Source organism: Otolemur garnettii, unplaced genomic scaffold (genome assembly GCF_000181295.1).
Source record: "Otolemur garnettii isolate 467f Iridium unplaced genomic scaffold, OtoGar3 scaffold00010, whole genome shotgun sequence".
In the NCBI taxonomy this organism is placed as follows: Eukaryota; Metazoa; Chordata; class Mammalia; order Primates; family Galagidae; genus Otolemur; species Otolemur garnettii.
In genome coordinates this window covers 1,269,142-1,292,951 of record NW_003852405.1, presented here as the reverse complement: position 1 = coordinate 1,292,951, position 23,810 = coordinate 1,269,142, and the positions used below count along the sequence as shown (strand labels likewise).

Genomic DNA, 23,810 nt, shown 5'->3' with positions numbered 1-23,810 from the left:
TCTCCTAGGCCACCTCGCGCCCGCCCCCTGCAGCGAGCCAAGGCCGGCGCCCCGCCCGGAGATGGGCAGACGCGTAGATGGCGTGGCTCCCAGCGCCGCCAGATAGCAGGAGCCCGGCGCCGGGGCGTTGCGCTGAGGCTCCAGTTCCGTGCGGCCCGGGAAGCCTGCAGGTGTCCTTGGCCGCTCGGCCGCCGCCGGGAGGACTCCTTCGCCAGTGCCCACAGCCTAGCTCCCGGGAACGGCCCCGCCCCCGAGGCTCGGCGCCGCGCAGGACGCCCCGTCTGAGGCCCCCCCGCCCCAGCGCGGCCCCCGCAGCGCTGCGCCAGGCCCAGCGCAGCTCCGGGCCGCGGACGCAGGACCAGAGGCTGGCGCGCTTGTTTTCCAGCTGCCGCCTCGCCCAGCGCAGCCCCCGCCCGCCTGTCCGCCGCGTTAAATTCGGCCCCGCCCGCCATCCTTGCCCTGCGCTGGATTTATGAATGGGGGGAAGAGGCCACATGCCGCCGCCGCCGTCTTGTGTTGACCGCACGCAGCCCGGGCCCGCGGAGCTCCGGCTGCCGTGAGAGCGTCTGCCGGGTCCCGGCAGCCGCTTGGAGGACTTGTTGCTGCTGCGCTGCCGCCGCGGGAAAACCGGTTGCTCCCGGGGCTCGGCGCGATCTGGTAGCCAACGGGTGGCCCGTGTGAGCGCGAGGGCGCGCGCAGGACCCTCGCAGTGCGCCCGGACTGTGAGCTTCCTTGTCTTTTAGGGGGTGGGGGGGGCGTGTCCCATCCTAGCAGGGGACCGTGTGTGTGCTTGCCCCTACCTCCCCCAGCCCTTCTCTTGGGTTCTCGACTCTGCTCTCCGTCTCTTGCTCTCTTCTCCGGCGCTGCCTGCCTTAACCCCAACCACCTGTGCACCCAAGAAACCCAACTCCTCCGGCTCTGCGCCCCGGGCGGGGGTAGGCAGGGGCAGGGCCAAGCCGCAGAGGGGGCCGCCACAGTATCCTGCCTCCTCCTCGTCTCCTCCCCCTCCCCCGTCTGACGCTGCTTCCTCGGGAAGGGTGTTTGGAGGGCAGCGGCCGCCCCAAGCCGGAGCCCCGCAGCGCTTCTTATGATCAGCTCGGTGTGTGTCTCCTCCTACCGCGGGCGAAAGTCGGGGAACAAGCCTCCGTCCAAAACATGTCTGAAGGAAGAAATGGCCAAGGGCGAGGCGTCGGAGAAGATCATCATCAACGTGGGTGGCACGCGACATGAGACCTACCGCAGCACCCTGCGCACCCTACCGGGCACCCGCCTCGCCTGGCTGGCCGACCCCGACGGCGGGGGCCGGCCTGAGACCGATGGCGCTGGTGCGGGTAGCAGCGGCAGCAACGGCGGCGGGGGCTGCGAGTTCTTCTTCGACAGGCACCCGGGTGTGTTCGCCTACGTGCTCAACTACTACCGCACCGGCAAGCTGCACTGCCCTGCCGACGTGTGCGGGCCGCTTTTCGAGGAGGAGCTCACCTTCTGGGGCATCGACGAGACCGACGTGGAGCCCTGCTGCTGGATGACCTATCGGCAACACCGCGACGCCGAGGAGGCACTTGACATCTTTGAGAGCCCAGACGGAGGAGGCGGCGGCGGCGGCGCAGGGCCCAACGACGAGGCTGGCGACGATGAGCGAGAGCTGGCCCTACAGCGCCTGGGCCCTCACGAGGGATGTGCAGGCTCGGGCTCTGGGTCCGGGAGCTGCCGCGGCTGGCAGCCCCGCATGTGGGCGCTCTTCGAGGATCCCTACTCTTCCAGGGCGGCCAGGGTGAGTGCAGGATCCGGGGTCTGTAAGGGTCGCGTGGCGGTGATGGATAGGGGCAGGCAGAAGCCCGACCGGACTTAACACTGCAGGTTGTTCCCGCCTCCCTCCCAACTCCCCTCCATGGCCCTCAGGGGAATTACACACTCCCACCCTCTCCCCTGCACGCTCCATCAGGAGATGGCACACACTTGTTTTACTACTTGGACTCATTCCCAGCTGCCTGCTTTGCCGCATCCCTTCGCAGTGAGTGGGGTGCCCTTAGCTCAGCTCTTCCACCCTCCTCCTTGGACTGCACAGAGCCTTCGGCTCTCTACACTCCTCCAGAGGACTACAGTCCTCGGCAGCTGGAATTTGGCCTGTTGCTGGGGACAGGCAAGGTTGAGAGGAAAGCAACTGGGATGTGTTGTGTTAGATGCTTCCATGCTGCATCACCTCCTTTAAATCCTCCCAGCAGCTCAGTGTGCTGACAACTTTGTATTTTAGAGAGGGGGGCATAGATTTTAGCATCTTTAGCTTGTAAAAGGCAAAGCTGAGACCAGACCTAGCCTTCTGTCCAGGAATTATGCCATGCCCCAAGGCTTCCTACACACCTGGGATGTCCTGGCCTCAGCTGGGATGAGAGGAGATTTAGATAGGGCTAAAAGGATTCGTTCTGGAAAATCTGGATTCGGTCAAAAGGCTGCACTCCAGGATACAGAAGGCCACATGTGGCTCCAGGGCTTCAGATTTCTCACCCCTGGTCTAGACCCTTCCAAGTTCCCACAGCCAGTGGCCAGCCACAGGCTTCCTGTGATACCAGATTGGCTGCTACGTGTTTTCTTACTGCTGCAGCAGAAATTGGCTTCCCGGAAAGCCCTGGTTCAGGTTACTGCTGGAAATGGGTGCATGGGGGTGCAGGAGGAAGCATAGGTTGATTTAGGCAAGACCTAGTCCCTTCCCACCATCCCTTCCCCCAAGTTAATCCAGTTTTCTTTAACCCCATTAAGTAGAAGGCGGTGGTAGGGTAGGGGGATACCCCATTATGCTTGGGTAGCTTTAGAAAAAAAAAGATGGCTTTAGATTCTTGAAAAAAGGAAAACTGATATTTAATATCAGGTGGGCAGCCTAAAGCCTGACTGGGTCTATTTGGGAGACAAGCTAAGCAATGTAATTTGTTGGGTCTGGGGACTGCTTCTTGCTTTGGAAGCTGGTTGTACCTCTGGCATCCTAACTTGTCACATAAATAATTCTCAGCACTCCTGTGCTGGGCCTCATTCTGGTCATGAAAGGAAAAGTTCCACTTCTCCACCCAGGGGAGGGCAAGGGATTGGGGAATAGGGCTGCAGGGAGGGGCCAGGCTGGCATCAATGCCAGACCAGGGCAGATGCATCTCTTGCCAGGAAGCAGAGAGAAGAGCAGAGGTCTCAGAGCTGTAGGATACCAGACTGGGGCTACAGGCAGCCACTAAAAGGCAGGGATCTTTTTTGGAACTGAGAATGAAGATAGAGAGTCCCACTGCCTTGTTTCTTTCCTTGCAGCCCTGAGACCAGCTCAGAAAGTGAAGGCACAGTAATGCCCCTGGCCTGGGTCTTCTGTGAGGTCCATGGGCTTCTCATGTAGTTAGTTATGTCTGCTAGTGTTGGCGTTTAGCTGTCTGCACTAGGGGAAGGAGTTGAGCATAACTAATTTAGACCTTTCAAAGTTGGGTGCAGGGGGAGGAGGTGGATTTAGCTTAGCAGAGATGGGGAAAGGGGACAAGCCAGGGAGGCAGGAATGAAATGAATTGGTTGGGGCAGGTAGACCCTATTTCTGAGCATTCTGGTGTCTTTGAGGACTTTGCAATTGCTCAGGTTCTTTCCCTTTGGGATTCCAAGGGGCTGTACCATCAGTGAGTTTATTTTCTCCTCAATTCACTGCAAAATGACCCAGCCAGGGCCCTTTTTGAGTAAGCCTGGCCTGCCCTTGGAGTCCTCCAGGAACTCAAGATCCTTTGTCCTTTTGATGTAGAATCACATCGGCCTGGGCATTTCAGTTTAGGTCTTAAAGTTTGTGGTGGGGAGGGGTTAATTCTTCCATTTAAGCAATGAAGAAACAAGATTTGGCAACACAATTAACAGCAGAGCCTGCAACTGACCCCTAGATCTCAGCCTTCTGGTGGTTAATACTTGTGGGAATAGCCACGTGGAACACTGGCTGCCACATGCACCAAAAGAGGACTTGCCTCCTGCTGAGGAACACAGGTGAAGGCAAGGCTTTGGCTGCTCCTGTGACATACAAATGGGAATCAGTAATTTAAAAAAATGAATTAGTAACTATTTATTGAGTACCCCATGCAGGTACTTTGCGGTATATGCTTTAATCTCCAATAAAGGCTGCATGCCTCCAGCTCAGGACTACAGCAGCAGCCGCTCATGGCTTTGCCCAATAAACTTAAAACAGAACCGTTATCCTCACTTACCAGAGAAGAGGTTTTAAGAGGGTAAACAACTTGCTTGAGATCGCACAGCCAGATAGTGGCCAGGCTTTGAATCAAAGCCAGAGTCTCTGACTCCAAGCCCTTGCTCCTGTGATTACAACATGTTCTTTCCACTGAAGTAGGCTGTTTTCGTAGCGGAGTGGTAGCTTGTTTCTTACTCTGACCTAAGAGGTGTTCTGACATTCTGTACCTCCTGTAGATGGCACCAGAAAACCCTGGGGCAGCTGGGGACCTCAGAAGGAACACATACTCTGCTGCCACTGCAGGCGTGAGGGCACAGTGCTGTGCTGGGAGTTCTAGGACTGCCCTCTGCCCCTCTTTACCTCAAGCTGGTATTGCTGTCCCTCCCAGCCCAGCCTATTCCCTGGGTAGTGTACTTCAGAGTCTCTGGCTCTCATAGGTCTGCAGCACTGCAAGGTAGGGAGTGAAGGAGGGCAGAGCCTGAGGTATCTTTTCCAACATGGCAGTGTGCATTTGATGGGAGCAAAATAATACAGAAAGTGAACTGAGCTGATTATGTGAGACTGTTGCCTGCTCAAGCAGACTCTGGGCCAAGATGCTCAACCCCCACTCCATTCACTGTGACCAGCCCATGAGTGGCTGCTGCTGTAGTCCTAAGCTAGAGGCGTGCAGCCTGGGGCATGGTGAAAGCTCACCTGGGTGGCTTCATGGCTTAAGGGGGACCAGTGGAGGTTTGGCAGCACCCAGAGTATAGAATCATGCCTTCCTCTTTTTCTGAGAGCAGCCCAGAGGCATGAAGGAGGGGGCCTTGGGATACTCCCTTCCCCTACCCCAGTTTCCAGACGTCTCAGGGGCTAGGTTGGCTTTAGCTCAGTTATCAGCCTTGTTAAGGATTATAGTTCTTGGCTAAATCAGTTGATTTTCCCACGATGTTTCCCTTGTGAGTAGTGAAGTGACCCATAGGACCTTCTGCTCCAAGAAAGGAGCTAAAGCTGGGTCTTCACTGTTATTAAGCAGCCACTATGCATCAGGTGTATGACATGTGCTTTTTACTACTCCAGGTGAGGCAGGGGCCACTGGCTTCAACTTGATGTCCTGTGGGGCTTGCTCAAGGGTCCTTGCTTATGCTACGATCCATGAGTCTAAGTCTGTGCTCCTCCCACCATTGCCTCCCTCAGCTGCTGCCCAGGGAGGGCCTCAGCTTCCAGAGGGCTCAGAGTACAGTCCCTCACTAGAGAGCTTCCTTCTCCTTACTCCTGTCAGCCCTTCCTTCCCTTTTCACTCCCTAGAATTGCTTAAGTCTAACGTCTGTCTTTCTTTTCTGTGTGGGCCTTGCATAGGAGAAAAGAAGGGAGGCTTTAGGAGTAGAGCTAGGATTCCCCTGGCCCAGGCAGAGAAATGAAACCCAAGTCTTCTAGGAAAGAAATGAGGGCTCTGTTCCTGCCTGCCCCTTTTGAAGGTACCTTGGCTTCTCTGATACAGGCATTGCCTGGGGACCAGGCAGTAATCACAACAGACTTTGCAGTGAGGGTCAGGACTCACTCATGTGTGCCCTCTGAGCAGGGTGAGCCAGGAACCTGAGCTCAGGACGCCTGAGCTCTGTCCTCTGCAGCCCTCCAGAGAGCAGTGCCACCCTGCTCTGGGGCAGCCCCTGTGTCTCCTCCCTGGGGGGGCGGGGGGGGGCCCCAAGTCAAAGGCCAGAGGGCTCCCTGCAGATCCTACCCTTGGGCAACCTCCCAGTTTCCTCCTAGCTTTGTTTTGTTTTCCTCTCTTGTTCTGAACAGACCAACATTCGCCTCTGAACATCATGTCTCTGGATGATGAGGTGTTTCTGTTTGTCAGCATTTGGGGTGGGGTGTGGAGTGGTGGAGAGGAATGAAATAAATTTAGGCTGTTTTGGAGCATGAGAGAAAGAGCAGGCAGGAGCAGAGTCAGGCAGCTGGGCCTTGGGAGCCAGGAGGCCCCCCATGTCCTTCACCTCCGAGATGGGCACTGTCAGCTTGGGATGCCAGGCACAGCACTTGTGCTATCCTTCCTCCCTGAGTACAACCAAGCTGCTGTGACCTGGTCCAGCTTCCTTCTGGGGTTTTCTTTAAGCTAGGAAGTGGTCACCAGGCTCCTGGTAGGGGTCCTTATCAGGAAGTAGGCAGGCCGGCCCTGGGGAACAGCAGAGGTCCTAGGCCCTAGAGATATCCCTGGGTACACCTTTGTCAGCAGAGCTGATCTCTCCTAATGACAGGCTCACCAGGACCAGGTTACCTGGCTCCAGTCATTCAGGAAACATGTGCTGAGCAGCTGCTGCATACCAGACACCAGGCTTGGTTCTAGAAATCAGCAGATGAGTCAGAAGTGGTCCCCACTCCTGAAGAGAACCAGCTCAGGTGGAGTAGGTGGTGGTCAAGGGAAATTAGCTGACAAGAAATGGCACTCATACAAGATGGGTCATGAGAAGTGTCACAGTAGTCATAATAAAGTTCAATAGGATGTAAGTGGAAGGAATCAGTAAATCCCTCCTCTACGTGGGATGGGGTCAGGATGTGGGGGCATTCAGGGATGCCTCAGCAAGGAAATAGAAGTTGATTTCGGTGAGCCTTATAGGATGTCTTAGCTCCCTTAAGTAATTTTTAGAAGGAGGCAGGTTATAAATAAATACATAAATAAATAAGTTTCCAGTGTGGGTAGTGCTAAACCATGCTGAGTTAGAGAAAGGGGGAATTTCCCGGCCAGCCCAGGCAGAGACAGGACAGCATGGGACGCAGATGGTCAGTGACTAGAAATTCCATTTGAATAGTAGGTTCTGGGCTGACCTAAGTCTTTGTGGAGCTGAGACGCATCAGTTCTGGGCAACTCAGTGGCCCTGAGAGGCTCTAGGTGTCAGCTCAGCAGAAGATGGGCTAGGTAGAAGCTGGCTCTAGACATAAGCCAGAGGTGGGGTAGGGCAGAGTTCTGTTCCTAGGGGAGTCCTTAGAGGAGAGGAGAGGGGATGTCCCTCTGCTGAGATCTAGCCCTAGTGTAGGCCCTCACTCGGAGCCAAGGGACAGCTCAGAGATGCTTTTTGGCAGCTGTTCTCCTTTTCTTCCTCTTAGCCCAGGGCTGCCCCACTTCCTCTGCCTGGGCACTAGGATCTCGCTTCTCCAGAAGGCTCAGTTCCTCACCCCATCCCCACAGATCTTACTCTGCAAGTGTCTTTGGCTGTGTTCTCAATTTTCCCTTCTCCTACACTTCTTCCTTATATAGGTTTTCGGGCATGAGTCTTCTTATGTTTATCTGTCCATCTGTCTCCCTGGCCCTTTTTCCTCGGGCTCCCCTCCTGCCCCTTGCTGATTGTATTCGGTTCCAGTGATTGGTGTCTGTCACATCTCCCCTCCACCTAGCCCTTGCTCAGTTCCTGAGACACTCTAGGCTCTGCACTGAGTTCTACAAGTATCATTTTTTTTATCCTTGAAACAATCCTGTAAGGCAGGTACTGCTCTCTTCCCTCACATACATCAAGCCTGCTGCACCTCAGGGCCTTTGCACTGCCTGTTCCTCTGCCTCTTCAGTTCTCTGGATCTTCGTATGACTCAGTGCTTCCATCAGGTCTCCGATGTCACCTTGTCATTGCAGCCTTACCTGACCACTTTATTTGAAATAACCCCACCCTCGCACCCCTTATCTCCTTTTTCTCTTTGTACTTAGTAACACACTGTCTGACTTACTGTGTTTATTTTTTGTAAGTCTGCCTCCATTAGAAAATAAGGGGCAAGGGTGTTTGTTTTTTTCCTAAAGATCCTAAAGCTCAGAGAGGTTAAGAAATTTGCCCAAGGTCTCATAGGCAGTTAGTAGCAGAGCCCAGCTTGAACCCAAAAGTGTGACTTTCCATTCTACAAGGAAAGTTGTGGGGTGAGGTTGGTGGAGGAGGCTGAGCCACCAGCTGAAACGCCTGGGCCTCTGGAGATGGGTGGGGTCCCCAATAGGACACAGCCAGCCAGCGTATGTCTGAGGAACCCAGGGGGAACAGGAAGCTTGGAGGTGAAGCACACTCCTGCACAGAGGCCCAGACCCTCCAGTAACTTCCCAGAAGGCAGGAGAAGAGCTGCTGCTGGTGGAGCCGGTTCACACCAGCAGTTTTCTGCCTGGGCAGTTTTGACTTCCAGCAGATTCCATGCCTTTGCAGGGGAAAGAACCAACAGCTTCAACCATGGAAACCAGGGTGAGTCACTTCTCCCCAGGCCTCAGTTTCTTCATCTGTCAAACAGCAGAAAGGGAGTTGAACTGGGTAATCTTCCAAGCCTCTTTCACTTCCAGAAAAACAAAGATTCTGTGATATTTTGGCTTTAGATTCAGCACACCTTCAGAAGCTGCATGCAGAGGGTCCTTCGTAGGGACCCCGCACCTCCTCAGCTCTGTCACCATTTCATTAAGCACTTACTGGGTGTCAGGCACTTGCCAGTCAGGGCTGATGGGAGGGAGGCCCAGCCAGCTCTGCAAGACAGCTGGCCTACCGGGGTCAGAATAGAAGGCTGGAGCCTGAGGCTTTGACCTCTAAGCAGAGTGGTGGTGATGTAGCCACCTCTTCCTCCCTGGACCCCTTTTTGTCATGGGAAGCCCTGATCTGTGAGAAAGAAGTTTCCCTGCCCCCAGAGATTAAGGCCGATGAAAAACATTGGTTGGAAACAGGGTCAGTCACTTAAGAAATAATTCAGTTTGCAGAATGACTTAGGGGAGAAAGGAATAATTTGGGCCCTGAAATAAAGAGAATCTGTAAGTTGGAGACCCACCCAGGGCAGTGTAGCAGAGCCCAAGCCACTGGATATGCCACAGCTTAGCCCCAGCTCCCTCTCCCTGGGGAATGAAGTCTTCCTGGGGCCCGCTGGATACCTGCTGCCCAGCCCTAGAGAGGTCACAGCAGACACAGGCTCTATCAAGAATAGGAGTGGATTGTTCCCACTTGCTTGGCCAGAGGGACCCAGCAGAAGGCTCTAAGCCAGGAGACCTGGTCCCAGTTTGATCCTGAGCAAGTTGTCTGCTTCCCAGGGCTGTGTTTCCCCTGAAAACGGGGGTACACCTGGCCACCATTTACCTGCCATCAGCTTTTGAGAGGGTGGATGCAAAAGTTAGAAGTTAGTAGATGGAACAGTTCTATGTTTGGAAAAAAGCCTGAGTGAAGAGCAGGGATACAGGGAATTGTCCCATGCTCCTGGAGGGTGGTTTGCAAAATGAGCTGTGGTGGGAGCAGTAAGTCAGCCTCCTTGGTCTTGCGGGTGAGAGTGGCTGGGTCCGAACTGTCCTCCCTCCCCCACTCTCTGTTCCCTGTGCTCAGCCCCCTGGCAGCTGTTCCTGAACTTGTTTTTCCAAATCACTAATTAACTTCACGCTCAGAGCTCCCAGGTGGGCCAACTCTCCTGGCTAACTTTTCCTCAGAGGGCAAGCTCCTTCTTCCCATGTTTCCTGGTAGAATTGGGATATATTGTCCCCACCCTTACCCCAACCCCTTCTATTTCTCAGGGGAAGGATAGTGCCAAGACTCTGGATTCCCAGCATTGCTATGACCACAAGCGGGCACTTTCACCAGCTCATCTCTGGAAGGCTATGGAGAACCCATGGCCTGGAGTCATTTGTCTGATGCCCATATTAGCCTGTATTATCTCAGCAGCCTGTTTCTCAGAGGAGGAAAAATGAGGCCAAAAAAGGACCATGAATTTACCTTCACTGGGGAGAAGCAGGCAGGAAAATCTCCAGGCAAAATTGTAGAGTAGGGAAGTTATGTTTTGTCAACCTCTTACTGACCCTACCTGTTTCTGATCAACCCAAGTTCAAGTGTAAATGAGTTACACACATAAAATAGCATACATCAGGGAACTGACTGCAAATAGGATCAACAATTCAGAGACCGCTTTCCTGGGCCTGCAAGTTGACCCTGCCTGCGAGGTGGTAAAGACAGGATATGAAAGGTACAGCCTTTGAAGTTTAACACTCCTTCTGGGCTGTGTGACCTTAGAGAAGTATATAACCTCTTGGATCTTCAGTTTGTCCTGCATAAAATGGGATGATGAGGCCCGCCTAACATGGTCACTAGAGGGTATGTGGGCAATTGAAGTATTTACAGAGTCCTTAACAGGCAGAGACAGCTGATGCTTATTCATTCTCAAAGTTCCCTTCGCAAACTTGTTCCTGCTCCAGAAGCCCCAGAGATGGTGCTACTTGCATCATTTTTTCAGATCCCCTAATATTCTTCTTTGATGATTTAGGGAACTAAGAATAAGGTTTGTCTTTCCTCTCCTGGCAAAGACTCCCAAGGAGGAAACCTTTCTGAGTCCTGTTGGACAGAGGGCCCTTAGAGCCACAGCCAGATGGAAATTGGGTTGGGGTAAGTATGGGGATTGCCAAGTGATTAGGGGGCCACAGACCGCCCTTATCCACCTTTTTAGATTCAGCCCCACCCAGGACAGGCAGCAGTAGGGGGCACAAGATGGGACCCCAGCAGCAGGCATCCTGACCATGATGAATGGCAGGGCATGAATAACATATGAAGACTGCATAATTGGTGTTATTACACATGCACTTCATCTCCATTCATAATGATTGGACACTTAAACCCAGCTGTTCCTCTGGCGAGTGCTGCTGCCATCATTCTAGCTAAGATCCTGGCAGCTATCAGGATCAGCCACTGGCACATTCTAATCTGTATGGTTCATTTTTTATTAGAGCTCAGAGTCCCAAGAGATGTCATTTTGTGGGAAGGGGGGGTGAGACTGGTTATTCTGGGCAGACCACCCTGTCTCCTGTCCTTACGCCTGTTGTCTTCCTTCAGGGACTTGTCTGGGCAAGATGTCATAGGGACATCCTGACGTGGGAGATGAGAGAAAAGAGCTGTGGCCAATGGCTCAGCCAGCAGGAAGAGACTCAGCCTGCTCTTCCTTGCTGCAGCCTGCCTTTGGGAACCTTAACACAGTAGACCTCAAACTTTAGTATGCATCAAGAGTACCTGGAAGGTTTGTTAGATTGCTGAGTCCTCCCCTCACCATTTCTCACTTGCAGGTTTGAGTGGGGTTTGAAATGTGCATTTCTAACTAGGGACCTGATGCTTGTGGCTTAGGACCTCACTTTGAGAAACACTGCCTTGAAGCCTAGTTACTCCAGCTGTGGTAGACAAACACACCTCACCTGAGAACTTCTTAGACATACAGAATCACAGGCCCTGCCCCAAACCTCGTGGATAAAAATTGTACCAAGATTGGCAAAGAGTTTGTATACCCATTAGAGTCTGAGAAGCCTGAAAGCACAATGACGTGGTTAGAGTTAATGCAGGCAGGGCCAGCGGCTGTGGTTCCCTGACCAATTGCTTCTGGTCAGGAACAGCCTCTATCATCTATGCACCATGGCAGGGACTAGGAAGCATTGCTGCAGAGCACCCAAGCAGATGGTTAAAGCCCCTCTGAACCCCTTGTATTCTTCATTGATATTTTGTGGTACTAAGAACAAGGTGTGTCTTTCCCCTTCTGGTAAAGTCTCCCAGGGAGGAGTCTACAATCCCATGACTGTACCTTACTCACACCTCTCACCTTCCGCCTGGTGATCCTTGTCCAGAGGTCCATAGTCACAGCTGGTCCCATCCCTCTCTAATACCTGCCCCCTACTCTGCTCTCCTCCCCTGCCCGTAGGTGGTAGCCTTCGCCTCTCTTTTCTTCATTCTGGTCTCCATCACTACCTTCTGCCTGGAGACCCATGAGGCCTTCAACATTGACCGCAACGTGACAGAGATCCATCGTGTGGGGAACATCACCAGCGTGCGCTTCCGGCGGGAGGTGGAGACAGAGCCCATCCTGACCTACATCGAGGGCGTGTGTGTGCTGTGGTTCACGCTGGAGTTCCTGGTGCGCATCGTGTGCTGCCCTGACACCCTGGACTTTGTCAAGAACCTGCTGAACATCATCGACTTTGTGGCCATCCTGCCCTTCTACCTGGAGGTGGGACTGAGTGGCCTGTCCTCCAAGGCGGCCCGCGACGTGCTGGGCTTCCTGCGCGTGGTGCGCTTCGTGCGCATCCTGCGCATCTTCAAGCTCACGCGCCACTTCGTAGGGCTGCGTGTGCTGGGCCACACACTGCGGGCGAGCACCAACGAGTTCCTGCTGCTCATCATCTTTCTGGCCCTGGGCGTGCTCATCTTCGCCACAATGATCTACTATGCTGAGCGCATTGGGGCCAGACCCTCTGACCCGCGGGGCAATGACCACACCGACTTCAAGAACATCCCCATAGGCTTCTGGTGGGCTGTGGTCACCATGACAACACTGGGCTATGGGGACATGTACCCCAAAACTTGGTCAGGCATGCTGGTGGGGGCGTTGTGTGCGCTGGCAGGCGTGCTTACTATTGCCATGCCAGTGCCCGTCATTGTCAACAATTTCGGCATGTACTACTCCCTGGCCATGGCCAAGCAAAAGCTGCCCAAGAAACGGAAGAAGCATGTGCCACGGCCAGCCCAGCTTGAGTCACCTATGTATTGCAAGTCCGAGGAGACCTCACCCCGGGACAGCACCTATAGTGATACCAGCCCCCCTGCCCGGGAAGAGGGTATGGTCGAGAGGAACCGGGCAGGTGAGATTAGAGGCTGGGAAGCAAGGTCCCTCTTTCCCCAGTGGCCAAGGGAGCTCCCCAGTGAACCTCAGCCCTTAGAATTTGGTGGTGTACTTTACTGTACTGGACCTTTTTTAGTATAATATGTGCCTTTATGAGAGTCAAGTATTGAGGCCACATTTCTCTGTCCTCTGGCTGGCTGTTAGCTTCCTAAACATTAGATCTGTGGAGTGAGTACTCCACCCAATGTAGGCTCTGAGCAGGAGGCTCTGTATTAGATTCCCTGGTTTCTAATCCCATCTTGGCCACTGTACTATGTGCCCTGAGGCCAGTCACTTAACCTCTCTAGGCATAGACTCCTTACCTGAAAAATGGGAATGATAGCAACATCTTACCCCCAAGACTTAGACCCAAATGAATGATATAAAAGCATTTGGAGAAGTTAAAACTCCTTTACAAATGTCAGGCATTGTCATTATTAGCCAGAGAGCAGGGCAGCTGTTCTTCCAAGGTACATCAACACATGAATCACTTCTTTCCAAACATTCGAGTGTGGTGTCTCTTGGCCTAATAATGGGATAACGTAACAGCAGTGGGAGGCTGCCTTCTGTTCAGCTCAGCTAGATTGAGTCCTGGGCTCAGGGTTTGACATGGGATGGAAGGGAACTGAGAAGGGTATGGCCCTCACAGTGTTAGGACAGGGAGGAAGGTGGAAGAAACTGGCATCTGCATTTTGGAAGGAGAGGACCTGGGCATCTGAATCCTGTTCTTCACGGACGGGAAAGGCCATCTCAAGAAAGTTCACCTTCCCCTTTGTCAGAGACAAGACTGGAAATCAGCTTGATCCCCAGGAACATGAAGTTAGGTTGGACAGTGGGGAAGGCATCCTGACTATTAGGTCTGGGCTGGGCTTCTGGGGAATGTATGGGATTCCTGGTAGGGGGAACCATTGGATGCCAGGCCACGGCCATCAGGGTCTGGGCTGGGGCCAGGAAACTAAGGCAACAGCTATTAGCATAGCTGTGAGGCAGAGCAGGAAAAGTCCTCCAGGGGAGGTGCCTGACTTGGAACACTAACGTGTGGCCACTTGGCATGTGCCCATCGTACAAGCTGAGGGCCACTCATTCCCTGGGTCCTGCAGGAAACTAGGTGTTGTTCCAAAGGCCTTGGTAAAACACCACCCTTCGGGCATCCCTCTTCTCCACCAAAGTGGAAACCCTTCCTAATCCCTAAATACAAATCTCTCAGGGAATTTCAGCTATACTCTGAGTCCCATTCAGACATTAGAGACAATCCTATTATCAGGAAGTCAGGTAGGTTCCTTAATACATGTTTAACTGCAGCCCTGTCAGCCCCACCCTTAGGCTAACCCCAACTGCTCAGCTACTTTGAGGGCATGCTCAGCCAATACCATGGCCATTATCTATGGGCCAAGTAACCTCCAGACCCAAGGGCCCCACTTCACCTGTCCTGCTGCCTGACAGGCGGGGTTGGGACCAAGCCTGTAACAACAGGAAGCTGAATTGGAGCTTCATCCCACAATATCCTCCCCAGACACAGGTTAGCCCTAGGAGTGGGGAGTTCTAAGTCTTTTGGGCACTGGACTGTGGTCTGAATGCCTAGCGAACAGGAATAATTGCTTCCAGGTGATAGAGCCACAGACAGCACTTTATATAGGTTTAACCCTGATGCTTCCCCCCTCATCCCAGCAAGTATACATTCTCCTCAGGAATGCAGACTTGTCCAAGTGTCAGCCTAAGTCGGACCCAAGGAGGAAGTAGAGTCCACCACTTGCCTTGGGCTGATCTCATGGCCAGTCCTCAGCAGGCAGACTGAGGCTCCCTGCCATAGGCTCTCTGTGCTATGGCTTCATCCTCGAGGAAGTCAGGCTTCAGACTGAGCTCAGCATCCTGCCCTTTGCCCGTGACCCCAGGCACAGACCTGCTCCACGGCTTTAGTGACACTCCCCCCAGGAAGATCATACGCCCCCTCCTCAGGTTGGAGAGTGACACCATAGGTCTGAGACCTGGGAGACCCCAGGTGACCCAGGCCCAGGCAATCACTCATGCAGCCTCCTTTCTGTCTGCCTCCAGACTCCAAGCAGAATGGTGATGCCAATGCAGTGCTGTCAGATGAGGAGGGAGGTGGCCTCACCCAGCCCCTGGCCTCTGCCCCTACCCCTGAGGAGCGCCGGGCCCTGCGACGCTCTGCCACTCGAGACAGAAACAAGAAGGCAGCTGCCTGCTTCCTGCTCAGCACTGGGGACTTTGCCTGTGCTGATGGTAGTGTCCGGAAAGGTATGGCTCCTGGGCCCAGCAGGTGGGAAGTCCCTGCGGAGCTAAGGTTCCCCAGTCCCCCCAACAGAGCTTGAGGTCCCCCACCCCTGAGACAGGAGCCACCATCTCCTCTGCCTTGTGCATCCTACTTTTAGAATAGCTACCTAATCTCCTAGTCTCTGAATTAGAAAGGCCACCAGCATCCTAAAAGGACACATGGAGCCCTCCTCACCAGGTACCCACAGGGAAGAGTGGTGCTAGAAGGTTGAGGGGACACCAGGACAGGGGACCTTGCTCCTTGCCTCCCTTTCCATCCCTCCTCTACTTGTAGGCCCTGCTCCACAGAGTCACTGCCATCCTCGCCCTAGGCCTCCCTTAAACACAGCAAAGCCTTCTCGATAAGTCCTCCCAGGAGATGCAGCAGCATTCAGGAGTGAGGGAGCCCAGCACAGACTCCACATCCTTCCATCCTGAAGTGGGAGTCCTGAAGCCCAGATGGGCTGACCCAGTCTGCAAGCCCATGGGGTGCCTGTCCGCTTGAGGCAGAGCCAGCCAGGGTGACCATGGGAAGGGGGGCAGGGTGAGTGGGTCCCATCTGAGCAATGTTCTGAAGGATTTGGAGAGGTAAAGGGAGCAGGGACAAGCAGGGAACAGCTAAAATTACATCACCAGCCCAAGCCTGTATCAGCCACAGGATAGAAGCTGGGCTATGCAGCTAGGGATTCTTGGCCTAGGAAAAGAGGACAAAAATGATAAGGGATGGTAGAGGGCTAGTGGCACAGAGCCAGGGTTTTAAGACCAGATGCTATTTCTGCCCAGTTTTCAAGAACGTTTTTGTCATTCTTGACCTATTCTTATGACCTAACCTATCTTGTTCCAGGACAAACTCTAATTCCCCCCGCCACCCTCAACCAAGCAATGCTCTTCCCTGGGTTCTCTGCCACTTCCTAGCCAGCCAGATTTCTTAACCCACTTCCCACTGACACTAAACCCCAGACTGGGCTAAGTGATGCAGGAGCAGTGGCAGCTGCAGGAGTAGCCTGTGATGCCTGTGTCCCCTGAATGATGTCCCGTGGGCAGCCCAGGCAAGGCATGCTCTGGGGGGCACCTTCCCAGACCCTTTTCCTCTCAGCACTACGACTCCCACATTTAGGCCATGCAGACTGAGAGGCATGTGTCTAGTTTTGCTGGGTATGGGTTCTGGGAGGGAGCAAGAGCAAGAGCAGCGTCCTGGCTCCTGGAAAGAGGTGGCCCAGAAGCCCCAGATAACTCGCCCAGACCTCATACCCATCCCCTAATCCTCAGGCCCTGGATGTGGCCTTCTCTTCTGCCTCTCTACCTGCTTCTACTGCATCCTTGTTCAGGCCCAGAGCCTTGCTCTGGCTGGAGCATGCTAAGTGGATAGCCTAAAATGAGGGGTAGAAGGGACCCCATCCCACTCCAGGGGCTGGAGCACAGAGTGCCAGCCTTGCCTGCTCTGCACAGAGCTGTCAAGCTTAGTAGGTGTAGGCGAGGCTGTATGGGACCCCATGGCACAGAGAATGGGCCGCACCTGGGGAAGGGGCCACACGTGTGCAGGGGAGCCTACACTCCACCACCCTATCTCTCTGGGGTGCCTGTGGGGCCCAGCTGCTCTATTTTCAAGATGCCTCTACACTGCTTCTTGGCAACAAGCATGTAGCTCAGCCAATTAGAGTGACCTTCGAGAGGGAACAGGTGGGTTGCTGGGAAACAGGCCCTGCTAAGCAAGTGTGGCAATTAACATCGCCAAACTCCCAGTGCGCGCTTGACAACTTTCCCCACGCCGTACCATGCCGCCCTTCTCTGTGCTCGGGCTACATTTAGGAGCAGAAGTGAGTGGGCCCAGGCTTCCTCCAGCCACTGGCACAGACCCCATCATTAACCTGTAGCTGCCCCTAAGTCAAGAGTGTCAGCTTCTTGGGAGGAAGGTGGGGTGGGTGCTAATTAGGGATTCTAGGGATTGAGAAGGCCAATGCTGGAGGCCAAAGGATCTTTGTGCAGCTGTGCTGTCAGGGAGCTGGAGGGGAACTTACCTGGGGACAGCACGAGACAAAGGTCAGCTGGATATAGGATCCTACAGTCTGTCCTCAGGAGCCCAGGTGACCCAGAGGTCAAGGAGAGTAGAGGAGCCTCTCTCAGGAGGGCCAGACCCTCTACCTCAGCCCAGGGCCACCTGCCCTGCAGGGTCCCCTGGAGCTGCGCCTCACTGACCCATGTGCCTTTTCTTCACCAAGGCTGTGAAAAGTCCCGGAGTCTAAACAACATAGCTGGAGCAGCTGGAACCAGCCTGGGGCTGTCTCCACTGGCATCGAGATACAGCTCACCCTACCCTCCAAGAAAGCTCCTGCTCGCCCACCCCTTCCATCCCCTCACCAGCCCACCCCCTGGTCACTCTGCCACTTAGCAACTCTCCTGCCCGCCCCTCCAGGCGCACACGCACCAGTCTGCACACTCACATGCCCTTCCAACCCACTTCCCTTCTGGGCCCTGAGAACAGCAGGAGGGGTGGAAGAGAATTCAGGCCCCTGAGCCTTTCCTGTACAGCACCCAGCTCCCCCACATGTTCAGCTGTAGAGCCTGAGAGCAAGGGGAGATTACTCCCAGGGCTTCTACCCCACCCCCACCCATACTGGTCTCAACCAAAGCCACAGGTGCCAGCATACCCAGGACCTGTGCCTGGGCCCAGCTTTTCTCTCAGGGTCCCACCAGGGCCAACCTCAGCAGCCAGGCATGTATGTGGTGGTACACAGCATGCCTGGGACCAGTCAGTCAGCCCTGCTAGGGAGCCATGCTTGCATTAATATTTTTAACCACTGCAAATGTATTTCCATTCCTTGTGGCCTTTAATCGGTAACAAAACAGCCTGTCTGTCTGTCTGTCTGTCCATCCACACCCAGACCAGTAAGAAAAAGGTTGTCACATGGGCCATCTCTGCTGGTGTGAGGGAAGTTTGATGCATTAGATGGGCAGTGCCGCCTTGGGGAAGAGACTTGATATCTTCCAGTTCCTGCCTGGGGTGCAGGTGGGGGCCCCTAGAATTGTAGCCTCAGGCGTGGCACAAGCCATGGGGGCACTGCCTAGACATGGGAGGCCCTCCTCTCTGGGGACCTCTGCCCACATTCAGCGGGGGACTCCCAGCAGCAGCGCCCAGCGTCCCATCTGTACTCGGCGCTGCGGCATCTCTCTCCACGCTTCTTCCTCTGCTTCCGCAACAGTTTTTCTTCCCTCTCTCGCTTCCTCAAACTCCCAGGCCTGCCTCTGAGTCACCTGCCGCTCCCACCCAGCCTCTGCGCTCTGTATTCCTGCCAGAACCGGAGACTCATCTAATTTCTATAATTAAGTGTATTCATTTACCTAACTAGCCCAGGAGCACAACAGGTTTGTGAGTCATTGAGTGAGCAGGGGCAAACCTTGCGCAGGGGGCAGCTAAGGGAATGTATGAGGACAGAGGCTGTCCTGCCCACACCTGCTGCTGCCACTCCCAGGAAGGGGGCCCCTTTGCAGCCTGAGGAACAGGAGCACCTCGGCCAAGACATTTCCTGTTTCACCTGATGGGAATTAGACCTGACAGCAAAGCCGTGAGCCTGGCAATTTTTAGAGTCAGGTTATGCAACTTCGTAGAGGGAATGACTAAGTAAGGTTTGTATCTGCTCTTTCCGTGATGGGCAGAGACAGGATGGCAGGACAGCATTCGGAGTCTCAGCAGAGGCTGGGAAATCTGGGGCCACCCCAAAAGGTGAACTGGGAAGAAAGATTAGGAGTCTGGGGGTGTTGTGCAAAGCCTTTGCTAGGAGCATCCCCCTCTCAGTACCCCCCTTGGCCTTAGGCACACAGGAATGTCCCTTCCAGGAAGGTCTGTTCAGGGTAGGTATTGGGATACCCAGCCCTGCTGTGGTCTGTGGGGCCTGTCTCCCTCTTACTCTCAAAGAAGTGACCCCTCAGAGTTGAGAAGAAGGAATACAGAGGTCTCTATGCAGCTGTCCTTCAGAAGAGGATAGGGACAGGGATGGGGAAGCCTGTGGAGCAGGATGGGGATGCTGGGCCCCTTTCCCCTCACAGCTGACAGGTCCAGTCCTGACCCTCAGGGCTCCCTGGCACCAGCGTCCCAGCTCTGGCAGGGATGTGGTGAGCTAAGCATCCAGGTTAGCATGGGTACAACAGCTAAATATTCTCCCCTAACTTGCCTTCTGGTTAAGGGAACTGAGGCCGCTATTTCTGTGGCAGCCCTCAAGTTGTCAGGAGCCCAAGTTTCCACGGCACCCACCGCCTCCTTCCCGCCCACAGGGACGGGCCTGCTCACGGCACCCCTATGGTGGGCACAGATGTCCCTGGGCGACAAGATGCAGCAGTGCCAGACTGGAGCCCCTAATGCTTGGGGAGGTGGGCTTTCACATGCTCCTCCTGGCTCTTTGGCTTGGTAAGGGAAAGACAGGACCCAGCTAGTGGGAGAAGTGAGGAGGGCCTTCCAGGGTGCTGGGGAAGCACAGGGTGAGTCAGTGAGTCCTGGCACTACAGAGTCCCCACTGTACACCAGGCTCACCCAGGCCTTGGGCCTGCTCAGGCTCTCCCTCACACACCAGCTGGGAGTGTAGTTTGTTTTCCTTGGACCAAGGTCCAGCCCCTTCCCACAGAGCAGGGAGGCAGCCCAGGTGGGAGGCCTCACCTTCCAGTGTGTACCAGGGCTGTAGTAGCCCTACAGGCCACTTCTCAGGGCTTCTAAAAAGAGGGGGCTGTAGCCTAAGACTGGGCTGGCAGGAGCCAGAGGAGAGGCAGTCTTTGGGCCAGGATCATCCTTTCACAGAGCTTGGGGGAGGAGGGCCACCTCTGCCCTGACCAGAGTATGTCACCATCTGTAAGCCCTGCCTTACCCATAGGTTCCTAAGAAGACTCCTCCCCAACTCTGAGGCCTCTGGGGATGGAAAGTCCATAGATCCAGGGAAAAAGCAGCCTTAAGGCCATTACCTCCCAGAATGGGTGCTCTGCTCCCCAGCTCTCTGGGCACTTCGTGGCCTTGCTGTGATGTCCACCCCCCCCCCCAATCCATGCCCATCCAAGGCCCCTCGGTAGCCCAGACATTCTCACTACTGCATCTCGGGCTCTAGTTGCCTACAGGAAACTCTAAGGATTCCCTTCATCCTCTAGAGGTAGCAGGGGATTGCTTAACCTCGGCAGACAGGTTGGCATTAGGAGTACAGGGCACAACCACAATTCTCTCTGCTGGTCCTTGGAAATAGGATTGTGAGAACCTTGGGCTTCTCTTATTTTCTCAAGAATGGTACTGAGAGGCTCACCACTCTAGGGGGCCAAGGGATGGCAAGGTGGAGTGGCTGGGGCACATAGTCTAAAGGAGATAGAAACAGCATCGCCCTGAGATGAGATTACCCTTGCCCTAGAAACGTGATGGTGGTAGCAAAGCAACCAGGTAGAGTTGTGAGTTCTGGATGCCAAATCTGATCCCCACTTGACAGGAGGCCTAGGACTGGACCTCAGACCTAATAGCTGCAGGGCTTGTCCCAGCATGGCCTGGAAGGAGCTGGAACTCCTAACCACATTGCTGATCCTGATCTACCGTTGAGGCAGCAGCATTCCTACCTGACCTAGCTATGCTCCCACTGGGGCAGTCACAGAGGGAAAGCCCAGGTCATACACATCCCAGGCTGAGGATGGGATCCCAATGAGGGTGCTCTGAGGGGTCGGGTTTCTCACTAAGATGCTATTTCCTGACCTTCTCTCCTGAGACAGGCACATTCGTCCTCCGTGACCTTCCCCTTCAGCATTCACCTGAGGCTGCATGCCCTCCAGCTACTGGGACTCTGTTCCTGCCACAGTGAGGAAGGGGGCTGGGCACGACATGGCACGATACTCAGGAGCCTTCTTCACCAGCTCCTTGGGACAGTGGAATATCCCAGGGTGGTGATGGCAGATGGAGCTATTTGGGGGAAAGCTCAAGTTGGACAGGCACCTGCTGGGGTGATGGCTGATGAGCCACAGGCCACATCAGGAACTTTCCCCACTGCCTCCATGCCAGGCTGCAGGGCTGTGGTCCCTCTCTCCACTGCACTGGAGTTTTGAAGACTTGAGAGGCTAGTGGTTCCTGAAGCTAGTGGTTACCTGAACAGGTATGGAGATGAGCAGCAACATCACCCAAGTCACCTTGGTCCAGAGTTGGGTTGCCAGAGGGGTGACAAAGGGCTCACCCCATTCCCTAACCCATCCCTGCTCTTCCTGGCCTCTTAGTCCTGGGTGCCTCCAGCTCTGCTTCTGGCCAACTCCTTAGCCTGCAGCCTGTGGGTCAGCAGCTGGCTTCTAATATCTCATTCTTTGTTTCTACCTTTCTTTTGCTGAACTCCCTGCCCGCCCGCCCCCCCCCCGAAGGCAATGTTGAGCCGAAAGTGTGCGTCCCAGTGTCTCACACCTGTACTCTTTAAACACAGAGACCTGCCAAGACGCCCTCTCGTCCAACTATGCCCAGGCTGAAGTCCTCACCCTCTCTTAAAGCGGCACCAACGTGAGAGAGACAGGCAGACAGACAGAAAGCCAAAGGCTTAGGGAAACTCTGGAACCCAGGCAAGAATCTTTCGCTGGGAAAGACTCAGATATCCTTGTTTGCACAGGACTGGTGGAAAACCTCCCATGCAACCCTCGGGGCCTGGAGCCATCTAGGTCTGATGTTCTGTTCTACTGTACATTGAAGAGATATATATGCACATATAGTATCTATATTCATACATACTATACTCTTGTGTGTAGTGCACGTGCTATTGGTGGTTGTCCTTGTTAGGCTATGTCTCTCCAACCCCTTGCCTCACCCTAAGTTTCCCATCCCTTTCCCTGATTCCTTATTGTTTCTTCTGACTGTGTATTTGGAATGTCCTAGGAAAAGTGTACCTGGGAATTGCAAGTCCAGCTGGGTGGTCCCAGGCTACTCTCTCAGGAGTGTTTGCCCTGTCACAGGGAGCCTATTGAAGGCCAGACTGCCCTTCAGGGTCACTGCTCCATTAGCCCCACCCCAGCCCAGATTGGGGTTCTACCTCCCACCCTGCACCCTAACTGTGGGGGACTTCCAGGGCCTCCACTCCTTTTTCCCATATCTGTGTCATTGACTGAGGGGGGCATTTTGTCTTTTTTAATTTTTGATTATTCTGTCTCCTTCGTCTGTTTGTTTTTAAAGATGCTGCTGGGCAGACGGGCAGGGAAGGGGTCTGTCTGCCCATCTGGCTCAGGGGTCTGAGAAGGGGAAGCCTCGGGTGAGAGGAGACCAGTTGCAATACTGTACTTCCTGGCCAGTGGCCAGAGGATGTGTGCAATAGCAGAGGCCAGGTGACCCCTTCAGCCTTGGCCTCTGCCCCTCCCTCAGCTCTCCCTCCCCACCCCATTCTTCCCTGCCCCTTCCTGGTGTTGGTCAGTCCTATTCTAAAGCTGTCTCCTTGTGTGTGTCTGAGGCATGCCTAGGCCGGGCCTTGTGCCCTGTCCGCATGCCGTCAACTGTTATGCTGTGCTCGAGCCCCAATAAAGACATCTGGAGCATCTTGCTGCTCCTGCTGTGTGAGCACCTGCCTCTGTCTCTCCTTTCTGGCTCTGTGTCTGTGGGGACCTCCCTGGGCTCCCACCCTCAACACCTGAGGAATACAACACACTCATAGCAGAACCCTGCCCTGCCCCCACATTTTGTAGCTGGAGACTAATGGTTAGAGAGGAAAAGCCACCTGCCCAAGGCCACCCACAGAGGACCAACCTAGTGCCTCTGACTCCCAGATGGTGTTCTAATCTCCACTACTGGCCGGAACAAAGCCCTGCTGTAACGCAGAAGAAACGACGGTTCCTTGTCTAAGGAATTAGTCTATATTCCTGCTTATAGTACAGGGCCCTCCCTTCCTCCCTGCGGCTGCACAAGTTCTAAGTGGGCCTTGGGGATGCCGAAGTCATTGGAATGACTGGATGGCTGATGTACTGAAGCCAACTAGGGACCTGTGGCACAACCAGGGACCACTTAGATATGGGGCATGAACACATCCTGGGCTCAGATGGGATGGGCCATGACCCTTCTGTTATCCCTCTCACACTCACATGGGGTGCACACAGGCCCAGCTTCATGGGTGTGCAGCCTGTGCATTTGGTCAGAGGGCCCCATACTGGGTTTAATGCCCAGCTGTTCCCATAATGAAATTAATTGCTGAACAAGGGCCCTGCATTTTCATTCTGCACTGGTCTTTGCCAGGTCTGGATGTACGTTTGTCCCTATTCTTGTCTTACTCTGGGCATAAACTTAGAGTCACAGGGGCCTCAGTTCAAAATCTGGAACTGCCAAGGGGTAGGTGGGTAACTTGGGACCAACTCACCAAACCTATCTCCCTGTCTGTCTGTGGGGTTAATGATAGCACCTGTTTCTGAGACAGCATGAAGATCTTGACCCAGGGGCATGTGTCTGCAGGTGATGGGCAGTAGAAGTACGGTAAGGGTTAGTTCCCATCCTATTCCTGTAGCTCTCAAGCTTTTCTGAATAGATTTCTGAGCTCTACATGTCTAGTCACACTAAGAAAGGACAAGAGCACCTGGGAGCTGTCTGGGGCAGTGTAGAACAGAGGAGTGAGGATGGCATGGCCAGGAGCAGGAAGAAGCCAGGGGAAGCCTGTTCCTGAAGCATAAGAGAAGACTGGGCTAAGAGCCTGGGCCAGTGAGGCGAGGCGGTGGCAGGCAGCCAGTGTCGATTAAAGATAAAATTTCTCCTCCAGCAGTGGAGGGCAAACAGGCTGTGCCCCCCCTTCCAGAC

The 23,810-nt window shown here is 54.3% G+C and overlaps 1 protein-coding gene across 2 annotated transcripts; it reads left to right on the top strand.

Annotated features, from left to right (window-relative positions):
* Nucleotides 1-313: 313 nt before the first annotated feature.
* Nucleotides 314-22,589, top strand: KCNC4 (potassium voltage-gated channel subfamily C member 4). Of its 2 annotated transcripts, none has more exons than XM_003784048.2 (4): nt 314-1,771; nt 11,828-12,764; nt 14,837-15,040; nt 21,475-22,589. In XM_003784048.2, the coding sequence occupies exons 1-4, from the start codon at nt 1,088-1,090 to the stop codon at nt 21,534-21,536; spliced, it is 1,887 nt and encodes a 628-aa protein (XP_003784096.1). In that variant the 5' UTR covers nt 314-1,087; the 3' UTR covers nt 21,537-22,589. The 2 variants fall into 2 exon arrangements, with proteins under 2 accessions (XP_003784096.1, XP_023365694.1); XM_023509926.1 differs by lacking the exon at nt 21,475-22,589 and adding an exon at nt 17,275-17,444 and having other exon boundaries at nt 638-1,771.
* The last annotated feature ends 1,221 nt before the right edge of the window (nt 22,590-23,810 follow it).